Here is a 27,739-nt window from a genome sequence, read left to right on the forward strand (position 1 = left end):
GTTGCACCATAAGTATATGTATATCCTGTGTTTTTTCGCTCTCCATCTTGCTGGGTTGCTTTTCCCCATTTGACTCTCAACAAGTGAGAAGGGTGTGTTGAAATCTCTGTCTTCCAGTGTGGTGATGGATTTATCCATTTCTCCCTTTACTCTCAATATGTGTGCTTTGTGTATTTTTGAGGCTCTTTCACTACATGCATAATGTCTGTGTCATGTATATCGTTCATATCTTCTCGAAGAACTCAACGTTTTATCATGTAGCAACTCTTCCATCCCTAATAATGCTTTTGTCCTAAAGTCTGTTTTTACCTTATATTAATATAGCTGTTATAGCTTTTTGGTTAGTATTTTCATGATATGTCTATCTTTTACTTTCAACCTTTGCCCATCATTACGCTTTGGATCTTTCTTAGAAGGTGCATGCATCTGGATTTTTAAAAATCCAGTCAGTTAGTATTGAGTTGGCCAAAAAGATCGTTCAGGTTTTTCCATAAATGGTAGGGAAAACCCGAACAAACTTTTGGGCCAACCCAATATTTTGCTTTTTTAACTAGTGAGTTTCATCTATTTATGTTGTTATGCCTGGACTTATTTCTACTGTGTTAACTTGCTGTTTTTATTTGTCTTTTTAATATTTTTTACTGATTTAAAAATCTTCTGTTGGTCTCTACCTTCACACCCCTTGGTGTCCTCTGTCTCCCTAGACTCCATTGTGTTAACATCATCTACACTTTTAATTCTGGACTGTTGTGGGAACATTTTCTGTTTTTCTTTGGTCTTAGTAATTATTTTGAAAATCCCTCCCACACACAACCTTTTATTTCATATAACTACTGTAGCACCTTCTGGATTCTTTCCCTCCCCCTTTTAGACTACTGTTTTCATTGTGGGTTTTTGTGTGGCAAACCTTCTGAGGCTGTTCACCTGAGAACATTTTGTTTTTTTTATCACAGCCTCATATTTGAACGATAGCTCAGCTGGACAGAAACTTTTTTTTTTTTAAATTTATTTTTGGCTGTGTTGGGCCTTCGTTGCTGCACGCAGGCTTTCTCTAGTTGGGGCGAGCGGGGGCTACTCTTCGTTGCGGTGCATGGGCTTCTCATTGCGGTGGCTTCTCCTGTTGCAGAGCACAGGCTCTAGGCGCATGGGCTTCAGTAGTTGTGGCACGTGTGCTCAGTAGTTGTGGCTCGCGGGCTCTAGAGCGCAGGCTCAGTAGTTGTGGTGCTCGGGCTTAGTTGCTCTGCGGCATGTGGGATCTTCCCGGACCAGGGTTAGAACCCATGTCCTCTGCTTTGGCAGGCGGATTCTTAACCACTGCGCCACCAGGGAAGCCCTGGACAGAAACTTTTACCTTCTAATTTCATTTTCTTCATTACTTTGAAAATATTATTCCAAAAATCTGATGTCCATCTGATTCTTCATTCTCTACTGAAATCTTTTCTCTCTGGAAGCTATTAGAATTTTCTCCTTGGTGTCCTTAATTTTCAGTATATTGTGGTCTAGGCAGAAGTTTTTCTTTGTTTCCTGTCTCTGGAACTCCAACGGGCCCTTTCAACCCAAGGTCTTTCATCTGTTTGTTTGGCGAAATTTATTTCCATCATTTCTTTAACTATTTCTCTCTCCTTTCTGTTTTTCTTTCTTTCCTTTCCTTTCCTTCTGGGATTCCAATTAAACATATTAATTTAGTAGCTACTCTAGGAATTACAATATGCATAGTTCACATAGTCAGAAATTAGTGTGCATCTTGACCCTCCTCTTGGGTAGCACAAGGGCCTTTGAAAAGTCTCCAGTTTTCTGACTTACCTGATTGTGCAGTTGCACTTAATGTTTAGATTTTAAACCCCACAAGACATTATTGTTCTTATTTATTCACTGTTCACATAGGTTTTGTTCCTCATTTCACACGTCTTGGTTCTTCTATCTGGGAGCTCTATCTTTAGTGCTGGTTTGCTGGTGGCAAAATGAGTGGCTTGAAAATGTCTATTTCAACTTTACTCTGTAAAGATGTTCTCGCTGGGTGTGTAATTAATTCTCACCTGTCAGTGAGTCTTTCTGCATGTGTAAGATTTCATCTGTCTTCAAGCTCCCGTTATTGCTGATGAGGAGAAGGCTGTCAGTCTGCCGTTCCTCAGAAAGTACATCGTCTTAAAAATCTGGCTGCTTAATATTTTCTCTGATCTAGTCTCAACAGTTTCACTGTATAGATTTAGATGTGGAAAATCTCTGCTGTTTTCTCCTCAGATAAGACTCCTGAGATGGTCTCTTGCTTCTGGACTCTGACCAGAAGCCTGCTGGACCCTGCTCTCAAACTCAACGTGCCCTACACGTCCTGACGCTGCACCCTCCCAGGCTCCGGGGATGCCTGTGGGGCTGCTCCAGGGACTCACTCTGGGTCACCAGGTGGCCAGCCTTCTCGCTGTAGGTGCTTGGCTTTTCCAGGTTTTGTCTGTTTATCTGAAGATTATTTCTTCTGACCTATATTCAGTCAATGGGTTCTCTCTATTAAACCTTCCCATGGAGTTCTCAATTTCAGTTACTTTATGTTTCCTTTGTAGAATTTCTGTTTCATTCTCTTTGGAATCAGCTGTGCCACTTTTTATAGTTTCCTGCACTTATTTTCATGTTTGGTTTTCATTCCTTGGACTATGCGGACTTGTCCCATCAATCAGCCTGTTTAAAGTGTCTGCATAGGACGTGCTGCCACCTGATGGTGTCAACGCTTATTTACAGTCGGGTGTCTGGCTCCCCTCAGGCGTGGCCTGAACCCTCCCGTGCCCGCCGCTCGCTTCCTGTCTGGCTTGTCCCCTCCCCGCTCCCTGCCTGTTCTTCGCCCCGCAGTCCCACTCACGGCAGTGGGTACTTCTTCCACATCAGCTTGGCCGGTAGTGTCTGGTATACCGTTTTCTGCTTCCCGTCCAAGCTGGGGCTGCTGGGGCTGCTTTGCACGATCTTGGCGCACTCCATCTGTTCATCCCACGAGCCTGACAGCACGTAGTGGGCCTTGCCCTGGCTGTCACTCACCACTCCTGTCACCTGGGGACATTGGCAGGGCCAGCGTAGGCACACGCCCTTCTCCGTGGTTCCCCCCTGACAGGCTCCAAGAGGTGGCCTTGCTTACCTTCCGGGCCACCTCTTTGGAGAAATAGCTGTAGGGTAAAAACTTTAGCTGGCACCGGTCCTTTGTCTTGTGGTTCACAATCTCGACGTCCCCTGTCTGGTAAGGGAGGGGAGTGGTCAGCGGCCGATCCCTGGGCCACACGGCCCCTCCCCGAGAGCATCCCCTGACCTGGTCGATCCAGAGCTTGCCCACGATGATGTTATGCACAGTCGAGGTGCTTTTCCTCCACACGTAGTGATTCCCGCTGGCCTGGAATTCTAAGTGGATGGCACCTGGAGGCCAGATATAGGGTGAGAGGTCATGGCCTGCCATGCTGGGTCCCAGCCAGCCTGACCCACCCTCCCGAGGTCCCAGGGTCCTGAGAACCAGAAGCAGTATTTGTGCAGACTGGGGATAGGGTACAGGTCAGGGGGGCATCCAGGAAGTCTACGGGGGGACTGACGTCACCCCTGGAGGCACCAAGCTGGCTTCTGGGTTGGCAAACCCTCCCCCTCATCCAGAGTGTCCTTCTGCCCCCGCTCACCTAGCGGCATGATGGAGAGGTATTTCCCCCGGAACTTGCTGGAGATGGTGATCTCCTGCCAGAGGCTCCAGCCGTGTTTGGAGAACACATAGTGTGCGGCCGATGGCGGGTGGTGGCTCACCTGAGACCAGACCCACAGGCCGTGAGCGTCTGCTGGACGTGGCCCGGGCCTGCCCCCAACCGGCCGGGGGTCAGCCTGCCCCGTGCCCAGTATGAATGGCTCTGTGGCCCTGGGAACCAGGACACACGGCAGGGCCTAGGCCCCCCAGAAAGGACAGTGCTCCAGTGGGAAAGCAAGGGAATGCCCAGGGGAGCAGCCTGGGTGGCACTGGACGGGGGCAGGGCTGGGACACCCCAACTATTGTGGGCCTGAGCCAGTGGCCGGGGCGTTTTCACGCCTGACTTGGGCTGTGGAATGAGGGTGATGACATTGTGACAAGCTGTGCTGAGGGTGAATAAAGTGAGGGCGTTAGGCTCTACCAGGGGCTTCGGGCCTACTTTCTAGTTAACCTGCCCATCACCTGCAGAGGCTGCATCTGTTGTGCTGTATTGCACTGAGGAGGCCCAGGATGGGAAGCCTCCTGGCCAGCCCGGCTCCAGAGCTGGAGTCCAGCTGGTGTCCCGTCCCAGCCTGGATGGCGGTGCAGCCTGCTCTGCCCACCCGGTGCCTCCGCCCCGTCCTCTCCAGCACTGGGCACCCTAACCACAGTCTCACCACCAGGACACTGCCATCAACTTTTCCTCATCTGTCCCTCCTCATTTCTGTGGCTCCTTTGGTCACAGGGTTAGGGCAAAGCGTCTCCCAGCCTCCCGTCTCGCAGCCTCGCCCTGGAACTGCAGCCGTGGGCTCCAGCCTCCCTGCACCCCTCCGTGCAGACGGCCCAGAGCTCCCGACAGTCCCCATAGGAGGCACCTTCATCCTTCCTACGTCTCAGAGGCGCCGGCCAAACCTGCCAGCAACTGGGTGATGAGTGAGCCGTCCCCGAGCCTGCCCAATGCCTGTGGCCAGGGCCCCCACTGAAGCCCACCCATCAGCAAATTCAGGGACGTGACCCCAGAGACCTGGCCCTGGAGCTCAGTGTCAGCACCACCTTCTCGGGCAGACGATCCAGTCGGTCCAGCTGCTCACACCAAATGCTCTAGAGTCATGGCTGGCCCCACTTGCTCATGTTCCCCATCTAAATCCTTAGCAAATCCTGGCTGTTCTTTCTTCAAAACAGCATCCAGAATCTGCCCTTCCCCTACGCCGCCTCCAGCCTCCCCAGCCTCCCTGCTCCACCCTTATGCCTGTGCTGTACTCTCCCCACAGCAGCCAGTGACGGGGGCGGTTCCTCATAAAGCTGCCTCCTCTGCCCTCCCGTGACTCTTCCCACACAGAGAAGAGCCTTCTGCCGCCTGCCTCCTTCTCTCTGACCTTGGCTCCTTCTCTCTCCCTCACTCTGTGTTGCCAAACCGCTCCCGGGCCTTCCTAAAAGAGCCAGAACCATCCACATCCACAGTACCTGCTCCCCACCCCCCGGCCCACGAGAACAGGCCACTTCCCAGCTGGCTGCACCCTCAACTCCTGAGGGGGTTACTTGATCAGCAATGTTCAACGAAGAAATGTACTCAGTAGTAGTTCAGGCCAGACCTGGGTCATCCTTGCCGCCTTCCCCAGCCTCCCTACCCACATCCAAGGCAAATCCCTAGCTCTGCTTTTTAAAGGTGCCTGTGCTCAACCTCCTACCTCCCCTGGTCTGGCCTCCTACAGGCCTGCACAGCAGGCAGAGCGCACCTTTAAAACCAGCCACTGGATTGCGAACTGTCTGCTTTCTGAGCTCAACCCCTGGGCCCACAGCAGCGGCTGGCACATGGTAGATACTCAGCGGCAGCCCGACCCGAATCTATCCTGGGCGCCTTCATGTAGCCCCTGCCTGGGTCCTCCTGGCACTCAGTGAAGCACCAACAGAATCGACCCCCTTCAGACAAGGATACCAGAGCTGGGCTGAGGTGCCCGAGGGGCCCAGTTTTGGTTCCACGCCTTGGGGAGACCAGTACCTGCAGGGAAGGCCTGTAGAAGCGATGGAGAGGATGGAGGCGAGCTGAGCTCTGGCCCCTCACACTCACGGCCTCCACCATCACTGACTGCGGCCCCGTGTGGCGCGGGCTGCTCCCTTTCAGCTCAGTGGTGACCCCACGCTCTAGCCCACCCGAATCCCTGATGGTGTCCAGCACACCCCTCCCCCACTGCTCCATGCCTTCTGGCCGAGAGAGGCGTCCTCCCCTCCCCCACCAGACCTGACTGTCCTCACCCAGCTCTCCTCCCACGCGGCCCACACTGTCCCCAGGAGGCCTGCTCCGTGGGGCGCCCCTGACCTGTCCCCGCCGCATGAGGCCCAGCTGCCTGACCGGACCTTGGCTTGATGGCCCCTTCGGTCAGAGGCCGTGTCCCGTTTGTCTGGCTCTGACCCCCAGGCCTGGCTGAAGCGTGCGCGGGCCTCACCTGCTCGCAGAGGGAGCGCAGGCCCATGTCATCGAGACGGTCCAGCTCGAAGGTCTCGCCCAGCATGGGGTTGAAGGGCTTGGCGATGCGGTGCACGGTGGTGGAGTAGGAGGACACAGAGAAGGCCGCCACCAGGCACATCTGCTCCACGGAGCTGGTGCAGTGCACGGCCTTGTCCAGCAGGTGGTGGTACTCCAGGTCCTCCGTCAGCCGCTGGAGCATGGACAGGGGCTCGTTAAAGTTGACCTGCGGGCGGGGTGTCAGGTCGGGGGTCTGCACAGACCGTCCACTGCTCCCAGCACAGACCTGGGGTTGTCGGCACAGCAGCCTTGCTTTTCTCAGATGTTCAGGGACATCACTGCTCAGACCACCTTCACAGAGAGGCTCATCTGAGGACCTGTCTAAAGCCACAGCCCCACTCACTGGCCTGCCTCCCCGCCCCTCCTGCCTCAGTTTTCTCCATAGCCCTCACCACGTTCTAACCTGCTGCATCTGGCAGAATTTTGTTACATTTACTGTCAGTCTCCCCTCCTAGGATATAAATGCCAGGGCAGTGAATCATAGAAATCAGTGAATGAGTGAGTGAATGAATGAATAGGTGAATGAATGGATGAAGTGGGTCTACCTTGTATTCTGAGCTATTATGCAAGTCTTCTGTCCTGGGTCACAGAGTGAAACCAAGTCTGGCCTGGAGCAGCCCCAGCTCCTGCTCCATGGAGATGCCACTGTGATCTGGCAGCATGAGGGCGCCAGCCCTGCCCTTTGCCTGCTGGTGACCTCGCTGGGGTGGGCAGCCCAGCATGGAGGAGGAGGGTCCACCCGGCCCCATACACAGCCCAATGTTACCACTCCCCATCTACCAGGGTGGGAGGCACTTTGAGGGCCCCCTGTCTGATCAATGCAGAGCCCCTTCCTGGCTCCTTACCTCCAAGCGTGAGACCTCTGCCCTGGGGGAATTTCAGCAGTGCGGATGGAACACGATTCAATAACACGTTATATGCTCCTCAAGTGTCATTAAGAAAATGACACCCAGGGCTGCGTATACTTCCAAAGGCCATTACTTCCCATCCACGCATAAGAAAACAGCCCCCAGGGCCCCCCTGGCCGCTCTGCCCGGCCCCTACCGGCATGGGGATCTTGGAGAGCTCCCGGCCAATGCAGTTCTTCATGATGCTCCAAAGATTAAGACTGTAGTTGGGCTTGTCGGGGATGCGGACACGCCTCTTGACTTTGGGGGGGCCCTGGGGCACAAGTGAGGTGCTGTCTAGCACCTACCAGAGAAGCAGAGTGCGCCCGTCAGCAGAGGCCTGGTCGCCTCGGCCCCCAGGCCTCGCCCTCGCTTCTGGCCCAGGGCAGTCTGAGGACCAGGCCCGCGCTGGGACATTGCTGGTGGGAGGGGAAGGCTCTGCCTGAGCTCAGATGAAGGCACCAGGCACAGGGCCCGCCCCTGGGGGGCCCGAGTTCAAAGTGCTGGCCTCCCCACTTCACCCCCCCTTCGGAGTCCCACCTCACTCACATTGTCTGAGGTCCATTCCACGGAGCCTGTAGTCCCACCCTCGGCTTTTCTGCAGGAAACACAAAAGGGAAGGCAAGTTATTTACAAATTCTGAGGCCTCCTGGGGACCCAGCCCCCTTCTATCCAGTCCCCTCAGTGAGGTCCGAGGGGCAGCTTGCATCTCCTAGGGGAGCGTCTCCAGTTCAGGACTCAGGTGGGGCTGAGGGACCTGGGGCAGCAGTTTGGAGGGGTTCCCACCCACTGGTGCCCTGTGGCAGCAGCCGCCCAGCCAAGTTCTCACCAGGGGTCCCTGCACACAGGCCCCTCCTGGGGACTGGCTGACCAGGACCCAGAGAAGCCAAGGGGTGGGCACCTCTGGGAGAGCCCCCGAGAGCCCCGTGGGTCCCCTCTGGCATGGACAAACCCCATTGTGTCCTCACTGTGCTGGTCTGATTACCGCATTCGACTTGGGTTCAGGAAGGGAAGGAAGTGGGTCGGATGGATCTCTGTGCCCAGGAATACTTGCGGTGAGATGGTGGCCAGAGCAGCAGGGGGCGTTCTGGCCGAGGGGCCCAGGCTCTGAGGGAGCTCCCAGGAGGGGTGACCTGGGCCAGCCTGGTCAGGGGACAGGCACTAGGCAGTTAGGGCCTTGGATGGGAAGAACCCACCCAGGTCCCTGGGGAGAGGGGGAAGGCACTGCAGACAAGGGGGCACCTGGCAGAGTATCTGCCCACTGCCCAGTGCAGCTGCAGCACGAGTTGGGGCGCTGCGTGAGCACTGGGGCTGTGCCAGGAGCCAGGGGAGCCGATGAAGAGTACTGAGCACAGGGTCACCTGCTTGCTGATTGGGTGGGAGCAGAGGGGCCTGGGCTGTTGCTGAGGTATGGAAGGAGGCCAGGGCGGGGCATGCAGGAGGCAAGCCCAGGCCCTGGGGGCTCCAGGTATAGGGGAGTGGACAGGGAGCCAGAGGGAATCTGAGCAGGACCCCCCTGGCCTCAGAGCCCAAAGGGTGCCACTACCAGGTGATAATGGAATTTCAGAACAGCTAAGCTGTGCTAATTTTGAGAGCAATATAAGCGATTTTTAAATATTATTGGGAAATGCAGCATTCACAGTAGCACTATTTACAATAGCCAAGACATGGAAGCAACCTAAGTGTCCACTTACAGAGGAATGGATAAAGAAGATGTGGTACATATATACAGTGGAATATTACTCAGCCACGAAAAAGAATGAAATATTGCCATTTGCAGGAACGTGGATGGACCTAGAGATTATCATACTAAGTGAAGTAAGCCAGACAGAGAAAGACAAGTATCATATGGTATCACTTATATGTGGAATCTAAAATATGACACAAATGAACTTGTTTATGAAACAGACTCACAGACACAAAAGACAAACTTATGGTTATGAAAGGGGGAAGAGGGATAAATTAGCAGTTTTGGATTAGCAGATATAAACTACTATATATAAAACAGATAAACAACAAGGTCCTACTGTATAGCACAGGGAACTATATTCAATATCCTGTAGTAAACCATAATGGAAAAGAATATATGTATTGGGTTGGCCAAAAAGATGTTACAGAAAAACCTGAACGAACTTTTTGGCCATGTGTGTGTGTGTGTGTGTGTGTATATATATATATATATGTATGTAAAACTGAATCACTTTGCTGTACACCAGAAACTAACGCAACATTGTAAGTCAACTATACTTCAATTAAAAAATTTTTTAAAATATTATTGGGGGACTTCCCTGGTGGCACAGTGGTTAAGAATCCGCCTGCGAGTGCGGGGGACACGGGTTCGATCCCTAGTCCAGGAAGATCCCACATGCCGCGGAGCAGCTAAGCCCATGCACCACAACTACTGAAGCCCACATGCCTAGAGCCCGTGCTCCGCAACGAGAAGCCACCGCTATGAGAAGCCTGTGCTCCGCAACAAAGAGTAGCCCCAGGCTTCCCTGGTGGCGCAGTGGTTGAGAGTCCGCCTGCCGATGCAGGGGACATGGGTTCGTGCCCTGGTCCGGGAAGATCCCACATGCCGCAGAGCCTGTGCGTCTGGAGCCTGTGCACCGCAACGGGAGACGCCACAACAGTGAGAGGCCCGCGTACCAAAAAAAAAAAAAAAAAAGAGTAGCCCCCGCTTGACGCAATGCAACCAAAAACGATGATGATGATAAATAAATAAATTAAATATATGTATAAAAAATATGATTGGGAAATGGAAATATACCACTGATAGGACCAGAAACTCCCTGAGGGGTAAGAGGAATCCAAACCATGCCTTTTCCCTGGAAGAAACCAGGACAGGGAAGTGGTGAAACACGCTGGTCCACAGAGGCAAAAAAGGAGCAGCCACAGGTTTTCACCGGCCTCCTCCCGGCCGGGCTGGGCTTCAGGGGGGGGTCAGGGAAGGTAGCATGGGGTGGGCAGGCCACAGCATACATGTAGGAGTGAGGCCGCTGAGAAGTATGCAGTTCCTAAGGGCGAGCAGGGGAGCACATGGTCCTGACACACCTTGTTGTGAGGGTGTCAGTGGGCAGCACAGGCTACAGTCAGTTCTTTCCCCTGTGGGGCTCATCGGCCACTTTTATGTCCCCAAACACTGCCATACCCACCAACCCTTCTAGGGTCAGGACCTAAGGCAACCCGACGAGAATGAGCAACCCTGGTGAGGACTGAACCCCGAACCATATTAAAATCTGTGCTCAAGCCCCGCATGCTCCCCTGACCACAGCCCTGCCGCCCACCCCATCTCACGTGCTTCCCTCCGCACGTGTCCTGCCAGCTCGGTCCACAAGCACAGGCGCTTCCCGAGGGTCCCAGGGAGTGTGGCAATGTGGCTTTCAGTGCTAGTAACTGTCTCATTTACTATTAATGTGTATTTAGAAAGATCCTGAAAGAGCAAGCTTTTATGAAAAATGAAACAAAGGCTTTGAAATAGAAAATAAAAGAGGCTTTCTGTGTCTCCAGTCTGCTCTGGAATGCTGACACAGTGGGTGGAGTGGCTGGGAACTTGTGCGGCTCTGGGGCAGGAACTGGATGCAGCCAATGCCCTGTTGTCCATTTAAAATGAAATCCCAATACAAACTCTATTTGGGTATTTTTGATTTAAGGAAGAACAGAACCAATCTAAGCAAAAATACTGTCTGGAGCAAGACTTAAAGAAAACCCCAAGTGCGAAGAACAGGTGGAGCACGAGAACAGGCCAGCACGGCTGACCCGGGAGAGGTTCCTTCCAGGTGGCCGCCCAGCCCCGAGCCCACCTGTCCTCCTTGGGCTCAGTGATCACTGTGATGAAGGATGTGGAGTCTTCCATGGCGTCGAAGTACTCGGTATCTTCATCTTCCTCACTGTCCTCGCCTTTGGTGGTTAAGAGGCTTCCTAGAGACACACAGAGCCACTGCCTCAGTTTGCGACTTCAACAGTTGCGCCTGCCCAGGGAGGTCTAGAGCCCGCGGCCCCTCCCCACCTCTGTCACCCGGCTGTGGTGCCTGCGCTCCCTTTCCTGAAACGCACTTTCACCCTCTTGCTCAGAGCCTCCCTCCTTCCGGAAGCTTTCCCTGATCTCTAAACATGCTGGTCAGTCTCTCTGTGGCCCAGCTTCCCTTTCTGATGGACCCCCTTCCCAGGGCACCCGTGACCCTGAGCCCCAGGTTAGGTGGGCAGCCACCTGGCACCCGGGCAGCCCTGCCACAGAGGGGACAGTTGGACTCACTGAGCTCTTCTCTGGAGATTGGGAGACTAGACATGGGGAGACTGTGCCCACTGTGAGGGCGTGGGGGATACAGAGGCACACGGGCACCAGAGTCGGCCAAGCAGGCCCAGACGTAGGTGCGTTGAGGGGTATGTAACCTGGGGGGGCTGTGTAAGCTGAGCCAGCTGGCAAAGGGGACACTGATGGTGGACTGGATGGATGGACTGACGCCCGCTCACCCTCGCTGAAGCTCTTGGTGGGATTGGTGGCCCGGCCGGGGGCACTGCGGAAAGCGCGCTCGAGGCTGTTGTGCTGCTTGGCCAGCTGCTCGATGGTCTCCTCCAGATGGACGCGCTGCTCCTGCTCATACTGCAAAGCCCGCTGCCATTTCCGGCTGTGCGTCTCCGCTAGTTCCAGGAAGTCCCTGCAGGCCTGCGAGGGGGCGTGGCCTGTGAGCCAGGCAGGGCAGAGAGGAATGCCCGGGGGTGCCGTGGCCCCTCCCCCTCCCTTCGCAGGTGGGTCAGAAACACCTTTGCTGCCCCCTGTGGCTTCCGTGGGGTCATGGGGACCCTGGCTTTCTCAGAACCAGCCTGGCATCTGCCCTGGTCGGTGAACCACAGTCAAGATGCCATTCGAGAGCACTAAACCCGGTGTTGCTGGTCATGCTGCCTCGCCAGTTATCAGCTGGGGTGCTGCATGTTCCTGGTGGCAGGGGCCCCAGCTCTCAGCTGCTGCATCCTCACTGTGGTCTGGGCCTAGGTTTGTCACAACCCCTGTCCCCACTGGAACCAACACAGCAGCTCAGGCCAGACCCTGGCTTTGGCACAGAAGGAAGGAAAGCCACCTTTCTGCTACACCGCCTGGCTCAGAGCTAAAGGGTCTTGTCGAACTTTCTACCAAGTTACCTCAAAGTCTGTATCACATAAACTCTGCTTTTAAGGTTCCCCCTTCAAACTTGTGGCCTACTATGACATCCAGATTCTTTTCAGCTTCCCGGGTCCATAAGTGGTTCTAGCACACTCTTAGGAAACGGGATGGTTGTTTTGCCCCTGTCATCACAGTAGAGAAGAGGGTCTGGGCTTCAGCTGTCCCTGGAGGGCAGCAAGGTCCCAGCCGGGCACCACTGGACTTGCCCTTTCTGAACTCCTCTAATGTGGTTGGAAGGGACATGGTTCCCGGCCCAACCTGCGTCAGTGATCTCAGGCCGCCACTCCCCACCACCCCCTTACCACCGGCCACTGGGCTCCACGCACATCACATGAGGTCTGATGCTGAGGGTTAGAGACTTGATTCCTGGAGGGAGAGAGGCACGGTGCCTCTCCTCTGTGACAGGGACCTCACAGCACTACCTGAAGGGCTGTCAGGAGGAGCCAGGGAGGTGACGCGGAGCTCAGGGCCAAGGGGCATTCAATGGACACCCCCTTCATCACGGCTGGCGCCCGAGCACATGCCTTCACCCTGCCTGGGCTTGGCTGGCTCTCCCACTCCATAAGGAGCCAAGTCCCAGTGGCGGCCTGGCTGGTGGAAAGGGCCCCAGCGTGGGGCTCCAGAAGGCTGGCCACTCATCTGGCCCCGCACGTCACTCCTTAACAAGCCCTCCCCGGGCACCTTCCTTCTGTCATCCCATCTCATCTCACCCCCAGCACCATGCAGAGTGGGCAGGGCAGGGGCTCGCCACCCTACCTTTCTGAAGATGTGGAAACGGAGGCCCAAGGCAACCAGCAAAGTGTAGTGGAAAAGGTCGCATGATCAGGACTGGGAAGGCCCAGTTCCCACATGGGTCACTCAGCCCCACTGAGCCCATGTCCTGTCCATAAGCCACAATGGTAAAGCCCCACAGACCCTGCATTTGCAGCCCCCCACCCCGCCCCATCTCAGCTCACCCAGCAAAATCCTTGAGGTGGGAGGAGAGGGACTGTCCCTATTTGACAGATGAGGAAACTGAGGCTTAGTTCCCAGCAGCTCCCCAGCAAGGCTCTGGGGAGGGGGCACTTCAAGGGCCTCCCGCCCTCCCTTGCAGGTCTGGTCCCTGCCCAGCCACATGCCACTGTAACCCGCTTCTCCAGAAGGGGCAGGGATTTGTGCTGACAGGTGTCCTGGCACAGGTTAGGGGGAGGGAGAGACTTTAGTGGGGAAGGAAAGAAATCTCCTTATGCACTTAGCAGGCTCTGGAGGTGAGAGAGGCTGCATCCAGGGCTGTTGCAGGTCTGGGGCTATTCTGGATCTATAAGGCTTGCCCACTGGTGCAGAGCTGCAGTCAGTGACTACCATGCAATTTGGGGACCCCCAAGGTGGGCTCCTGAGTGGCCTGTGTCCACTTCATCCTTGCTTCCCTTGACCCTAAGCTCGGCCCCAGTGCTTAGTCAGGTTAGTCTGGGCTCCAGCCACCCATTTGCTGACCAAGGAAGGAGTCCTAACTGCAGGGGTGCCGTCACTCTGCCGCTGCCCCAGCAGCTCTCAGACCACCGAGCCAGGTGCTGTCAGAAACGCATCCCAGAGGCCTGGCTCTGGCAGGTGGGGGGGGGGGTGCCCTTGTCTACCTGGGCAGCGCCGGGTCCACCGCTTCAGGGAAGCCCCTTGCTGGATCCTCCTGTCCCCCTGAGACTGAGGCCCAGGGAGGAGGGGCTGCCCAGGTCAACAATGGGCGAACAGGACAGGACCCCAGACCACATGAGGCACGGTCCCCTTGCCTGGCTGTCTTGGGGAGAAGGTGCAGGGGCCCGGGCTGTGTCATGCATGGAGCCTTGTTACAGGTGAGACACACGATGGGTGCTTCACGTTTTCTGGTTCTTAGGGTCTGTGGGTGCCCTGCCTGGTGGCAGGTTGCCTGCCCCATCAGACTAGCTTGGCAGCTGCACAAGAGCCTCTGGACTCTGCCCTCGCCTTTCCTTAGCGCTGCTCCGTCGTACCTGCCACTGTCACTCCCCGCCAACCCTCTACAGCTCCTGCAGTCATCTCACTGAGTTTTAACACAGATGGACACTTTCCTTTCATATAATTCACAGCATTTAAAACAAGGCTTATTGGGCTTCCTTGTTGGCACAGTGGTTAAGAATCCGCCTGTCAGTGCAGGGGACACAGGTTCAATCCCTGGTCTGGGAAGATCTCACATTCTGTGGAAAAACTAAACCCGTACGCCACAACTACTGAGCCTGCGCTCTACAGCCCGTGAGTCGCAACTACTGAAGCCCGCGCGCCTTAGAGCCCCATGCTCTGCAACAAGAAAAGCCCGCGCACTGCAATGAAGAGTAGCCCCTGCTCGCCGCAACTAGAGAAAGCCCGCACTCAGCAACAAAGACCAATGCAGCCAAAAATAAATACATTAATTTATAAAAAAAAATAAAACAAGGCTTATAAAAGAGCCACAAATAACAGTATAAAATAGCCAAATGTCATGGTAAATAATTCTACAAACTCATGTCAGAGAGCTCTACATGGCCTCTGACCTTCCTAGCAGCAAAAGCAAAGAAGGAAAGATAACAAGTTTATAGTTCCCTGCATAGCACAGGGAACTATACTCAGTATCTTGTAATAACCTATAAGGAAAAAGAATCTGAAGAATAAATAACTGAATCACTTTGCTGTACACCTGAAACTAACACAACATTGTAAATCAACTTCAATAAAAAATAAAATTAAATTTTAAAAAGCAAAGAGGGAAAGATGATTGTGTTGCAAAGATGAATTAGGCTCCCTTCCTCCTGCCCTTGATGTTCGTGACGCTCTCAACACTATAGGAATGATATGGAAGGGAAAACAGTGCTGGTTTCATTTTCTGAGACAGCTGACAGCCTCTCACAGACCTGGTCCCAGACCCTCTCCACACTCAGCTCCTGGGGCCCCGTCCTGCCCCACGCTCTCCCTCCTGTGTGACCACGTGCCTTCCCTTCTCTGGCCCCACCTCCCTCAGACCCCCCATCCCCTGTGGGTCAGGGCTGTCGGTGCCGGTGCCAGGAGGGGTGGCGCACTCTCACAAGCACTGAGGTGGCTGTTTTAACAGCGTGACCGAGGAAGACATGGAGGCTCAGGGAGACCAAGGGACTTGATCAAGGCCACAGGCCGTGCGTGTAGGGCCAGGGTCCAAGTCTCCCAGGGCGTGGAACCAGCGCTGTCACTGTTTATTTTGTCAAGCTGGATCCTTACCCCCATCCGGATGCCCCTTGAGGCGATGTGGGGTCCCAGGGCCTTCCCGGAGTGGGGTTGGGCTCCTGGAGATGCTCGCTAACAAGGATGTTGGGGAATAACCCTGTTCAAGCAACAGGACCCAGCCATGCCTGGTCCCTGCAGCAGAAGCTGTTGCCCACAGAGCCAGGGCTGCCGGCTGATAACCTGGGTGCCCTCCACCTTGCTGTCCCTGCAGGACAGGCTGATATGGAGCAGCAGAGGGGCAGGAAGTCAAATCCCCAGGACAGCGGGGGCCTCATCGGGGCCACATGCAGCTGGGCTGGGCGATGAAGATCAGAGCATGTCAGAGTTGCCTGAAGAGGGGGGCACGGCGGAGGCTGCTGTACCCCAATATCGAGGGGCTCATGTGGCTGGACCAGGGCCTTTTCCACTGACTCCGGGGTACGGGGGTCATCTGCAGCTGACGAGCTGCTCGGGTCACCCTGCAGGCTGTGGAGAGCCTGCCTGCCCCCTCTGCCCTGAGGTGCCTACCTGGTGTCCATCCCCAACTGCGCCGGTTTCCTCTGATGCTGCCGACCTTCTCCAGGCCCCATCCCAGCCAGCCACGAACAGAGGCAGGTGCCGGTCTGGCCCCGCCGCCCTGGAATGCTGAGCTGGGCTGTGCGCTGTGTGCTCGCTAAGCTGGATTAGGCCTGGGGCCCGGCGATGGGCGGGTGGCTGGGGGTGGCTCCCAGGGGCCCAGGAAGGGCCTGGCTGACCCTGGCCCTGAACACGGTCACACTTCCCCTGAGGCCCCGCCACAACTCTCAGAGCTCACGCGCCGCCCTGACCAGGAGCAGAGCCACAGGCCACCACAAAGCCCCCGACTCAGACACACTGGGCCAGCATCCAGGCCCCTCACGGCATCACCTCGCTGCCTACTCTGGGGCAGGCCCATAACCTCCTGGACCTCAGTGTTCTCATGAACAGAGGGCTGAACCCCAGGACTCCTGCAGAGTCCCCGATTCTGTGACCCACTGGGGTGATCGTCCTCTGGACGGGAACTGGGTTCCAGTCTCCCAGGCCTGCCCCTTCCTCCCACCCCCATGGCTGTCGAGAGTGTCCCTGAGATGAAGAGGTGCAGGGTCCTGTGGGCAATGCGATTCTACCTCTGTGGGGAAGGCAGGGGGCCTGTTGATACGCCCAAAGCAGAGTGAGAACCAAAAGCCCAGAAAGGAAATGGCGGCACCTCCCCCACGCCCCTGCATGGAGGCACCCACCGGGGACTCTCCCCTCCCAGAAGCTGGGCCCGTGAAGGGGGCTATGAGGGCTGTCTGCCCGTGGAAGCGTGTCGGAGCCCAATGGGAGTGGCTACCGGTCACCCCGACAGGTGTCACACAGGACAGATGCAGAGTGTCTGAGCCGGAAACCTTGCCCAGCTGTGCCCGGGAGGAAGGAGGACGAACGCTAATCGCTTTTGCTGGTCCTAATCCTAATCCCAACCACAACCTCGCTGCTACTCAAATGCGGGCGGGCGAGCAGGGCATGTGGGCAGTGGCCTGGGTCTCCTGCCCACCCTGTGTATGGCCTGGGGAGCCTCTCAAGCTCTAGGAGAGTCTGCAGAGCCGGGACCCCGCTCGGGCCCAGCCTTCAGTGGCCACGTGGAAACCATCAGTCTCCTGCACGGTCACTGCCGTCCTAGCCGGGCCATGAAGAGGGTGCCGGAGAGTCGCTGGATGTCGGGTGGGCAGCCCTCGGAGCCACAGAGGAGGTGGGGACAAGGGCCAAATGCCTGGTGGTTCCAGGCTGGGCGGGTGCCCTGGGCCGACAGGGCCAGCTCGGTGACTGTCCCCAGCTGTCGGCACACAGCAGGTTGTGATAACCCTGCTTGCAGGGAGGAAGGGAGAAAGGGCCACGTTTCCACCTGCAGCCAGCCAGGGCCTGCCCTGGGGCTGACAGCCACGTGACCGGCCTGCCGTGGCTCTCAGGCGCAGGGCTGCCAGGTCAGTGGGTGGCCAGGGCCGAGGCTGCCCCACCATCTACCCCACCACATCGATCCTCACATGGCCAGGTCACTATGGACCCACCTCTCAATGGTCTGTAGTAATAATAAAGGTGGCGAACAAGAGAAAAACGTGCAGAATCACGGGTTCCCTGAGCCCCTCTGCATGGCCAGCAGCTCACACTAGGGACACATCAGGGTCAACACAGTCTCTCGTTCCCCTCCCACTGAGGAGCAACAGGCTGGCCTCAGCACATTACCTCCCGACGGTGGGAAAGGGCTGAGATTCAGGCTGGGACTGTCTGGCTCGGAGGCAGCCATGCTGGATGAAACACAGCCATCTCATGCTCCAAGACCAAGAGCGGGTCCCCCAGGAGCTGCGATGGGGGTGCCAGGCTCTCCCGGGGGTCCCTCTGGCTCAGTCTCAGCCACGCCGCCATGCTCCGCATCCACCACCCTCCCGGCCCCTGGAGGCTGGGCAGCTCCCAGGGCCGGGCCCCCTTCTCACGTGGCCCTCGGCTCGGGTTGCCCCGCATACAGGGGCCGGCCCCTCTCGGACACGGAGGGGATGGTCACGGCTTCTTCTTAATGTGACTCACTCACAGCACTGGGGAGTCAGCTTCTCACTTCAGTTCAAACTTTAAAATAGCCCTTTCCACATTCAAAATAGTTTACCCCTCGTGCACAGGAACCAGCACCATCTGGCTGCCAGTTTGCCAACCGATTTTAGATCGTCCTGGAATCTATTTTTACTCATCTCCCCAAGCCCCAAGTGAGCAAGCTGTCAGGGGCAGAACAGAGGTCAGCTGGACAGGAACCTGCCCATGGGCCCCGGAAGGACGAGGAGGGCAGCTCTGGGGCCTCTCACCACCACTCTGCTTGGGTGGGTGAGAGGAGCCCCTCATGATCTCCAAACAGGGCTCAGTGAAGCCTCAGAGCATTTCCAGCGGTAAACAGCCCCTTCTGATCTGGTCCGTTTCTATGATGCCACAAATCCAAGGTCCTGGCCAAGTGCCCTGAGTTGCTGCCTCTGCGTCTATGTGCCCCCCGCCTCCCCCACCCATCCTCATCTGCGTCCCTGTTCCCACTCCCGCCAGCCGCCTCCCCCAGCCCCCAGTGCCTCTGCTCCCCCCTCATCGTGCTCTCACAGCTCCTCCAACTGGAGCTGAAGCCCCCTCCCTCCAGGCCCAGCTGTCCTGGGCATGCGTCCTCCGCCACTTCCCCATGCCCCTGCCGTCAGGATCTGCGCCCCATCCCACCTGGCCAGCTCTATTGCGGGCACCAGGGTGTGTCCCTCGTGGGCCACTACCTTCCTTGGTAAAAGCATGCCGGGTCCGTCCCACTGGGCCCTTGGAGGGGGGCCTGGTGGGCACCACCCTCTGTTGGCCAGCACCCACCCCCTGGCTTTCTGCACCTCGACTGTCTTTGGTCTTTTGTGGGGCTCGCCTACCATCCAGCTCTGTTTGCCCACTGGCTGCCCAAAACCTGTTCCTGAGGTCAAGGGCCCCCCAACTCTGAGGGGCCTCTCACAACTCAGGTATGGGGGCCATGTCAGGAGGGGGCCTGCAGAAGCAGAAGTGGGGAGCAAGCCCCGAGGCTGCCAGCCGACGGAGGGGCTCAGCGCCTTCACGCTGGTACTGTGGCTGCCTCCGGGCCTGCCTGAGAGTCACAGAAGCGGCTCTCTCCCTGCCAGGCTCCACCGCCTGGCAGGTGGACAGACCCTGTTTCCCCCACAGGGAGGGGAGCGTGCACCCTACCAGCCCAGGGCAGGCTCGCCCCAGAATGACCGTGGCACCACTGTGGGGCTCTTCTGCCCAGGGCAGGGGCCCAAGGCCAACCCACAGGTGAGCCCAGGTGTGCTGTGCCTAGTGACAGGTAACACAGCCCTGGCCCTCTGCACAGAGCCCCGCAGCCAGCAATGGGGATGGCCCAGGACCAACGGCTGTGACCCTCTGTGCTCATGTAGCCGCCGGGCCTGCCACCCTTGGGCAAAATGACCGCTCTGGGCCTCGGGGGTGGCACGTGAATAATACAAACGACAGCGATGACAAGGAAGCTGTAATGACACCAACCTCACGTGGCCGTTGTGAGAAGCAAAGTAACGGGAGGAAACTGGGGCGGGTGCCTGCTATCACACTGCCACCATCCCAGAGGCCTGCCTCCAAACCAGGGCGCTCTGCTTTCCCACAAAGACAAACTTGCGGGAAAAAAGAAGAAAATGGGAGTTTGTTCTTTTCACTTTATGGAAACAAATACCCAAAGCCTGAGCTGGTAACATGTATTAATTCCGCCATTCTCTACCTCAAACCTCGTGATGGAGCCAATGCTGTAACACCGCATGCGTCCTGGTTCTCAGGGAGGGAGGTGCCGCTTGCGGTCCCCACACCAGGGCCGGGGGAGCCCTGCACATGTGCAGCGCTTCGAGGCTCAGTCTCTGAACCACGGCTGATCACTGCGCTGTGAAGTTCCTTCTAAATGGCATCAAACGCAGTTACCCAGACAGTGATCCAAGCATGGACCCACTGCACTGCCTTTGATCAGACTCACAAAATCACCCACTAGGGAATTTTGCCAGACACTAAGCAATTCACTCAGTCGCTCCCACGTTCTTTCACAACCAACTCCTCTCTCTTATTCACTGAGGCTCCCATATGCTGGACACTGTGCCAGGCATGGAAGCTCCAGGGCTCCCAGCATCACCAGGGAGACCATGTCCTGTCTCTGCACACTGCTGCGGTAGAAAAGCCCATGAAACAACAAGGTCCTACTGTATAGCACAGGGAACTATATTCAACATCCTGGGATAAACCATAATGGAAAAGAATATAAAAAGGAATGTATACATGTGTATAACTGAGTCACTCTGCTGTACAGCAGAAATTAACACCACGTTGTAAGTCAACTATACTTCAATTAAATAAGTTATTTAAAAAAGAAAGAAAGAAAGAAAAGCCCACGAGACTCGTGGACCTGCAGACAGGGCGACAGTCAGCAGAGTGGGGCGGGGATGCGGAGCTGGGAGTGGGGTAAAGGTGGGCAGAGGAGGGGTTCCTGACCCTCCCTCCCCCGCTCAAGGGAGGGATAGGTTTATTTCCCTCCTATGAGGCGCAAGGCTCTGGAGCCTGAAGACCTGGGCTCTTATCCTTAGCAGCTGCCTCAGTTTCCCCACTATAAGCGGCTGAGTGGGTCGGGGGGAGATGGTGCATGCAGAACGCCTTGCAGGCGACGTGACCATGGGTAGTTGATTCTCCTGTCCTGGCTCCCTGCTGGCCAGGGCCCCACCAGCCCCTGGCACCCAGGGCCGACCCAGCCAGGTGGACTGTGAGATGGGCCCTGGGAGTAGCCGTGGGCTTGCGGGTGGGCTTCCCAGGAGAGGTAATGTACATCTGAGGGGTGATAGGTGGGGAGAGTCTGAGAGGCTGTGGCCTCCTCAGGTTAGGTGAGTGGCCAACTCTGGCAGGGGACGGGAGGCAGACGGGGAACAGATGGGAGAGGAGGCTGGGAGGGGCTGCTGGGCCCCCGGGGACAGTCAGGGGTCATGTGAACCCCACACCTGTTCCTCCCAGGTGGGAAGGAGATGTGTCTGCTCTCATTTCCAGGGCAGCGGGTGGTAAGGCCGTCATCCACACAGCCAGCGAGCTTCGCCCAAAGACCAGGTCCTGCCCAAGGGGCCACCACAACTGGGGAACTGTCCACAGAGGCCCAGGAAGGGTAAAAGGGTGGGGGAGCTTTAGAGCCTGATGGCGTGGGTGCCGTCCCAGCACAACGCTTACAGGGAACCATGTGTAAAAAGCTCAGCACCCCCTGCGCACAGCTAGTGTTTTCCTTCCCTGCCTGGGAGAAATCCTCCTGACCCTTTCTGGCCCCACTCTGTGGCCACTACCTCTCCCTCTGCAGGCCCCGCCCTGCCACTGAGGGTCACTCCCCAGCCCTTCCATGGCCCTCTACACACTTGGCCTTCACCAGTGGCTGTGTGAACTGCTGCCCTGCTTAGCTACTCCTCCCAAAGGCTGTACTGCTGAGCCCACGTGAGACTCAGCATCACAAGGAAGATCCCTGGACCATCCCTGGGATCCCTGGATCCTCAGGGGCCGGACGGGTCTGCCTGGTCCTCGCCGAGTCCCTACCTGGCACAGGCCCGGGGCAGGATCAGTGGGAAGCCACTCAGGTCTGGGTTCAAATCCCATCAGGCAGGACTTTCCTAACTGCTTGAGCCCCAAGTTCACTATGGGGCCGCTGACCTGCTCAGCTGCTGCCCCCTGAGGCCTCCTGAAGGCCCACCAGGCACCACCCTCGCAGGCCTGCTAGAAAGAACCCTGCCAACCGAAACCACAATAGGAGGGAAGGAGGCCGGGGCTCAGTACCACGTTCCCATGGAAAAAAAAAACAACACGTTTATGACTTGATTTCATAAAGCTCTGTTCCTGTGTCTCAGCAACCAGGCTGGGTCATTTCTCTGCAAGGCCAGGTGACCAGGGTGGCGAGGGGTAGTGACCAGCAGCTCTGCACCCTGCTCAGAGCCTGCACTTTCTCACTGACCTCGTCCAGGTGAGGAAACGGGGCTAGAATGGCTTTGTAAATGGTCACTTAGCAGGTAAGTGAGATGTGGGCCACTTAGAACTTTTTCCCCTGAGATACAAGACCCACTTTGATTGAGACAGAGTGTATCGGGCACTCCCACTGGGCTACTATTGGGGCCACAGGTGAGTAAGACCTGAGCTTGACCTCAAGGGGCACAAAGCCTGGTGGGGGATCAGACGTTGAAATAATGGGCTAAACACTGCTCAGTGGGCTGGGACCACTGGGGGATCTAACCAGGAGGAACGGCTTCCTGATGAGGAACTCGGAGAGCCTCCCGGCCGTGGTGACGTCCATGTGGGGTTCTGAAGGATAAAAAGGGATCTGCCAGGCATCTGAAGGGTGGGGAAGGGGTATTCTAGAGGGTACAGTGCAGGCAAGGGCAATACAGTTCAGTATTCCTGATCCAGAACCTCCCCCAGACATCCTGTTCCCTGAAACACGTACAAAAGGGGCCAGCCTCAAGGTGAGGGCCAGATGCCGCCTTGGGGAGCAGGGCCACAGGGACAGGCCTGCCTCAGTAGCCATGGTTCCTGGGATCTTGGAAACTGTCCAGAGAACCTCCCTCCCTGCCCTGCTGGGGGCTCAGGATCTAAAGGCTAATGATAGTGATGCCTTCTCCTGAATCTGAAGGTTTAGAAATCTCCCTCTACTTCTCTCCTGAAGGCTGAACAACCCCAGACTCTTGGCCGTCTTGGGGAAAAGTGAAGAAGCAGCAGTCCATCTCCCTGTGTGGGGTAAGTGCAGCCTGCCCAGGGCCCTCCACAGGATGTGTTTGCCTGCGGGCTTTGTGTGGCCTGCCGTCCCCCACTTTCTGCTCCACTTCCATGACCCAGGCTTAATCGGAGCCCACGAGGTGGAAAACCCAGAGCCATTCACCATCCACAGGAGGGGGCTGCCCTGGCTGTGCGGCTGGTGGGAGGAGAGATTCCCTGAGTTCCCCAGTAGGGGCTCCCATCAGTCAGGGCGGGGGGCAGGGAGGGGATGGTGGAGAGGCAGTAGGAAGCCAGTGTGGGGGAAGCAGCTTCCTCTTCTTACACTGAGATCTGGGCGGATCTGAGGGATGAGGATTTGTGCCTTCTGGGGACAGCTGGGGGTGGCTTCCACCCATCCTGGGTCCCCACCTTCCCAGGAAAGACCCTGGTAGGGCTGCAGCCTAAAGGTAAAAGGCACACCAGGGACTCAGGTCCCTGAGAATGGGGGTTTGCCCCAGGTGGATGCGAGGCCACCCTCCATGTGCTGACCTCAGAGTGGAAGGGGGCCTCTGCAGCCCTTGAGGGTCTCACCCTCACCATCATGAGGGCCGTAACTCCCGCAGCGTGCTACACAGACTTGGGTTTGCGTCCAGTTTGGCCACTTAGCAGCTGGTGACCCTGGGCAGCTCAGGGAGTTCTCTGTGCCTCTGTCTCCACGTGGATATTAGCGGTAATAACGAAGCTGTGGGGAGGGGTAAGTGGTCCTGGATGGGAGTGGGCTCCCCTCGGGGCTTGGGGGTGGGAGCCACATGGATGCCTTAGTTACAGCTCCCTGGTCCAAACCCCTCCTAGTAACAGGGGTGGAGGCCAAAGCCTGGCCAGGAGTGGGGACGCTTTGCCTAGGTGGCCCCTCTGCACACAGCGGGGGTTTGGGCGTTCAGGGTCTGACAGCCTCCCAGAACTGAGCTGGCTCTTGCCAGGTGAGAAGCAGCTGTCAGGAAGGGTCCCTGGAAGAAATGCAGGACTCTGCACTAGCCTGGGCTCCCAGCACCTCACTTCTGTGCCCCCACATTGGAGGTGGATGGGAGAGGCCCTCACGTCAGGTTCATGTTTGCAGGGGGCGCAGATCCCAGCCCAGGGTGCAGGCTCCGTCACTTGGGTCCAGCACTCCTGGTGCCAGAACTGCTAACAGGCTTGCTAATCATCCCCAGGGGCCTGAGCTTCCCATCAAACAATTCATTACGCACTTAGGTGGCGAGCTGTTTTTATGGCTTTGTAAACACAGATGAGCCTCTGATGCCTGATAAAATACTTTCGCTAGAGACGCCAGCTGAGCAGCGCATTATCTGGGAAAAACCAAAACCGCTTACTCAAGACGATGCGGCTTTAGTCTCCGCATGTGGGGAGGCCATGCCAGGGAAACCGCGGGGAAGCACAAATGGATCATTATGCCTTAAATGCTCGATATCGGTGCCTGTCACCAGAAGAAGGACAGTGACCGAGGCCCCTAGAGTCTGGGGCCTGTAAGGAGGCCAGAGGGCCGAGAGGGTGGACACGGGAAAAGGAGAGAGAAGACCAGCGACAGGGCCAAACAGCAGGGCGGCCACAGAGCTGCAGTCCAGCAGCCTCTCTGCACGTGGGCGCCACTGCACCCCTGAACGCCATGGACAAAGTCCACACCTGCGGGCACCTGTGCGTGTTTCCCTGGAGTCTGGGAAGAGGGTACAGGATCTTGGCCTGCAGTGGGCTCCAGCCTCCACCTTCCCACCCTGCCCTCAGGTTTCCTGGTGTTGGACGGAGAGCCTAGTCTCTGCTCTGACCCCCCAGCTGGGGCTCACCTGGGCACTGGTACTGCCCACTGTCTCTGCGGCCAGCCTGCCTGAACTGCGTTCTCTGGACCCACCTCCTCTGAGGCGGCCTCCATCTCCCCACACCTCTGTGCTCTGGCCCCCAGCTCCCACGGTGCCATCCTAGCTGGGATGTGCTCATCCTGGGGGCTGTCCTTGGGAGGAGGCTGTGGCCTCCTCTGACACATCAGACCTGTGTCCAGAGGGAGCACATGCACCTCTGGGGAACACTCATCAGGCAGAAAGAGGAAGGACCCAGAAGCTCGGTTCAGCCTTGAACTCTCTGCCACCACGGAGAGACCCTCCCGGTTCGCGGTCACAGCTGTGTGGCTCCCAGAACCCGTGGAAAGGGGGAACTCCTGGGGCTGAACCCCTCAGTCCACAGACGTGGGTCCTCGTTCAGCTACTTACTATCAGGTTGGCACGGCTGTGGTGGCCTCAACTCGAAAGCTCTTCTGACTGAGGGACCCCCACCACACATGCAAGTCCCCCATGGTTACAGGTTCCAATCCTGCTGCATCTGGGCCACGTACTGGGGGAAAGAGCAGCAGCAGCTGTTGCTGAAAAATGCGGCAGCCACGTCCCTACTGTGTGTGCTGAGCCAGCTGCTTAGTTTGGGCGCTGCCTTCCTCGCCCAGGCCTGAACCACCTGCGGGCTCAGCCGGATCTCACACCCAACTCCAAGCTCCACCCAACAATGAAAAGCAGTGTCCTCACCCCGTGACGACACGTGGATGAGATGACACGGAGGATGACGAGAGCAAGAGGGAGCCCTGGCCTGTCCCTCACCCTGGCCACCCACTGGGGGACCGGGGAGCCACCTCCTCCTTGGGGCCCTGGGCCGGGCCGGCGGCACTCACATTGATCATAGCATTTGAAGTGATGCGGAAGAGGGTGGCCCGCTCGCTGACCGCCTTCAGCTTCTCGCCACTCTCACAGGGGATCCTGAGGCCGTCCAGCTCGCTCAGGGAGCGCTGCAGTGCCACGCCGTGCTTGGCCACGAGCTCATTGCACGTGCTGAGGTCGTCCAGCTTCAGGGAGAGCTTCTTGATGGTGTCGTGTAGCTCGCTCTTGTCAGCTGGGGAGGCAGTCCCGTCCTCGTCGTCCCCAGAGTCATCTGTGGAGACACGCGGGGTCGCCATGGTTCTTACGGAGCAACACACACCCAGAGGCCCGGGAGGTGCCGGCTCCTGGCCAGGGCGAGGTGTCTGCACAGCCCCTCTGGAGTCAGTGGGGGGGATGGAAGAGGGGACCAGCTTGAATGACAGGGCCTGGGCTGTGCTTTGCAGGGGGCACCAGCACCCCCCAAGCTGATGTGCAGGCAGGGGTGGGCTGTCCGGGTGAAGAGGTGGAGTTGGCTGTGTGGGAGCGGCTCCCATCCCAGACCCCGCAGACCCTGAATGAAGCCCGGGCACTGTCGCCGCGTCACAGGCCCAGCTCGGGCTGACCCATGCCTCCCCCGCCAACCTGACCTTGCTCTCCGCTGTCCACCCACCCCCGGTCCCTGCAAACAATGAGTGCTCGTGCTTCGGGCCTTTCCCTCTGTGTCCCCACTGTATCCCCACTGTGTCCCCACTGCCTGGAACCTCCTCACCACCCCCAGCTCCTCAGAGGTCTCACCCCTGCCCAGCCCAATGCCGCCCCATCTTCAGAGCCGGCCTGAAGACCCCCCAGGCCGCAGTCACAGCTCCCTCCCCGCTGCGACTGGTGATCCCCTCCTGCAGGTCTCCCCTGAGGAGCAAGGCCATGCTCACCTATGGGCGTCTCTTGTGTGGAGACACTGGCTGTGGCCTCTCAATGGCCTTGTCAGGGTAGGGACTGTACCACTCCCAGGGGACAGACAGGTGATGAAGCTCAGGTAGGTGAAGCCCTGGCCCAGGCCCCCTGGCTAGTCTGTCTGCCTCCGAGCCACCCTCTTCACGCCTGGGGGCCTCCATGAGGAGCCAGGCAGGTGCTCACGCCCCACCCCCTCCCTGCTTACTCGACCCCAGGTGCCCTCGGCACCCCTTCCTGGGAGTCTGAGGTACCTTGGAGCCTGGCCCGCTACAAGCCCAGCTTGTGTCCAAAGGGGCGCGGGGCTATGGGAGCCTCCGGGGTGCTCTGCGGCGAGTGGGGTGGGGTGGGGAGCTGGCCTGGGCCCTGCTGCTACTTCGACACTGGCCTGTGAGTACCAGAGGCTGTAATTGCTGAGCAGTGTCTGAGATGCCTTGATTTAGAAATAATTAACAAGAAACTTTTTTTTTGGTGAAGGAAATCTGTAACCCAAGATAGAAAATTTTGAAAGAAGGACGCATTGTGAGAGAACAGATTTCCTCCCATGGCAGACAGGGTGCATGGGGGTGGCCACAGCTGAGACACTGCTCCGCACATGCCCTAAGCTGGAAGCAGGGCCTGGCCAGCCTCGGAGGGGTGCCTGGAGCGAGGAGGTGGCAGGGGGCAGCATCCAGGCTGGGGGCAGGGCTCGCCCACCCCATCCAGCCCAACTGCAGCCCCGAAATGACCCAGTGTCTGGAGTCCACACGTGCCGGGCCAGGCCCTGGGCCACTCGCTTGACCAGTGTGAACGCTGAACCTCAGTGGCCAGCAGTGCAGGCGTGAAAACGCAGCTTCTGAGACACCAAGCCACCGGTTTAGGGCCCTGTTATCAAGGGGGCAGTGCTGGATCTGAACCCAGGGGGATCTGCACGGAATTGTTTCCTCTCTCTGGATCACCTTAGAAAGGCTCCAATGGCTGACGCGTATCTTGCCTTCCTGGGTGCCAGGCACTGGGCAAGGCGCTGCCTTGGTTAATGCACGTTGATGACCCAGTGAGGTAGGTTTGAGGGGCAGACAGGTGCTTTGAAATTGCCCAGGGCCACAGGCGGGGAAATTCTGGAGCCTCCAGGCCTGTCCGGCTTCAGAGCCTAGGCTCTTAGTTACAACGCAACCTCCTCTCACTTTCCAGGTTCAACGTGTCAAACAACCAGAATGGCCACCAACCAGTCAGCACAGCTGCTGCTGGGCACTGGGAGGGGCGCACGGGGGCATGCTGACTGTGGGTCAGCCTGAAAGTGACCCCCTGTGCTCTGAGAAAGAACTGACCAACCTAACTCGGAGCATCTTCCTGCGGGACGGGCAGAGGGTGGGTAATCGCACCTTAGCAAGCAGCTCTTAGGGCCCAAGTTCAGGTCCAGCTGCCAGGGACACAGGAAAG

General features: G+C 57.3%; 1 protein-coding gene across 5 annotated transcripts in view; it reads right to left on the bottom strand.

The window, feature by feature from the left end:
- Positions 1–27,739, bottom strand: part of OSBP2 (oxysterol binding protein 2) — a 160,212-nt gene that overhangs the window by 7,453 nt on the left and 125,020 nt on the right. For all 5 annotated transcript variants that reach the window (XM_029232381.1, XM_029232375.1, XM_029232367.1 and 2 more), the window contains 10 exons: positions 25,408–25,664; positions 11,561–11,753; positions 10,891–11,008; positions 7,640–7,688; positions 7,248–7,394; positions 6,124–6,369; positions 3,642–3,762; positions 3,287–3,390; positions 3,119–3,214; positions 2,849–3,033 (listed from right to left, as the gene is read on the bottom strand). In XM_029232381.1, coding sequence (XP_029088214.1) covers positions 2,849–3,033; positions 3,119–3,214; positions 3,287–3,390; positions 3,642–3,762; positions 6,124–6,369; positions 7,248–7,394; positions 7,640–7,688; positions 10,891–11,008; positions 11,561–11,753; positions 25,408–25,664 — 1,516 coding nt within the window. The remainder of the gene's footprint in view (positions 1–2,848; positions 3,034–3,118; positions 3,215–3,286; positions 3,391–3,641; positions 3,763–6,123; positions 6,370–7,247; positions 7,395–7,639; positions 7,689–10,890; positions 11,009–11,560; positions 11,754–25,407; positions 25,665–27,739) is intronic.

This window comes from Monodon monoceros, unplaced genomic scaffold (genome assembly GCF_005190385.1).
Source record: "Monodon monoceros isolate NGI ecotype Baffin Bay Population unplaced genomic scaffold, NGI_Narwhal_1 Super_Scaffold_1, whole genome shotgun sequence".
Lineage (NCBI taxonomy): Eukaryota > Metazoa > Chordata > Mammalia > Artiodactyla > Monodontidae > Monodon > Monodon monoceros.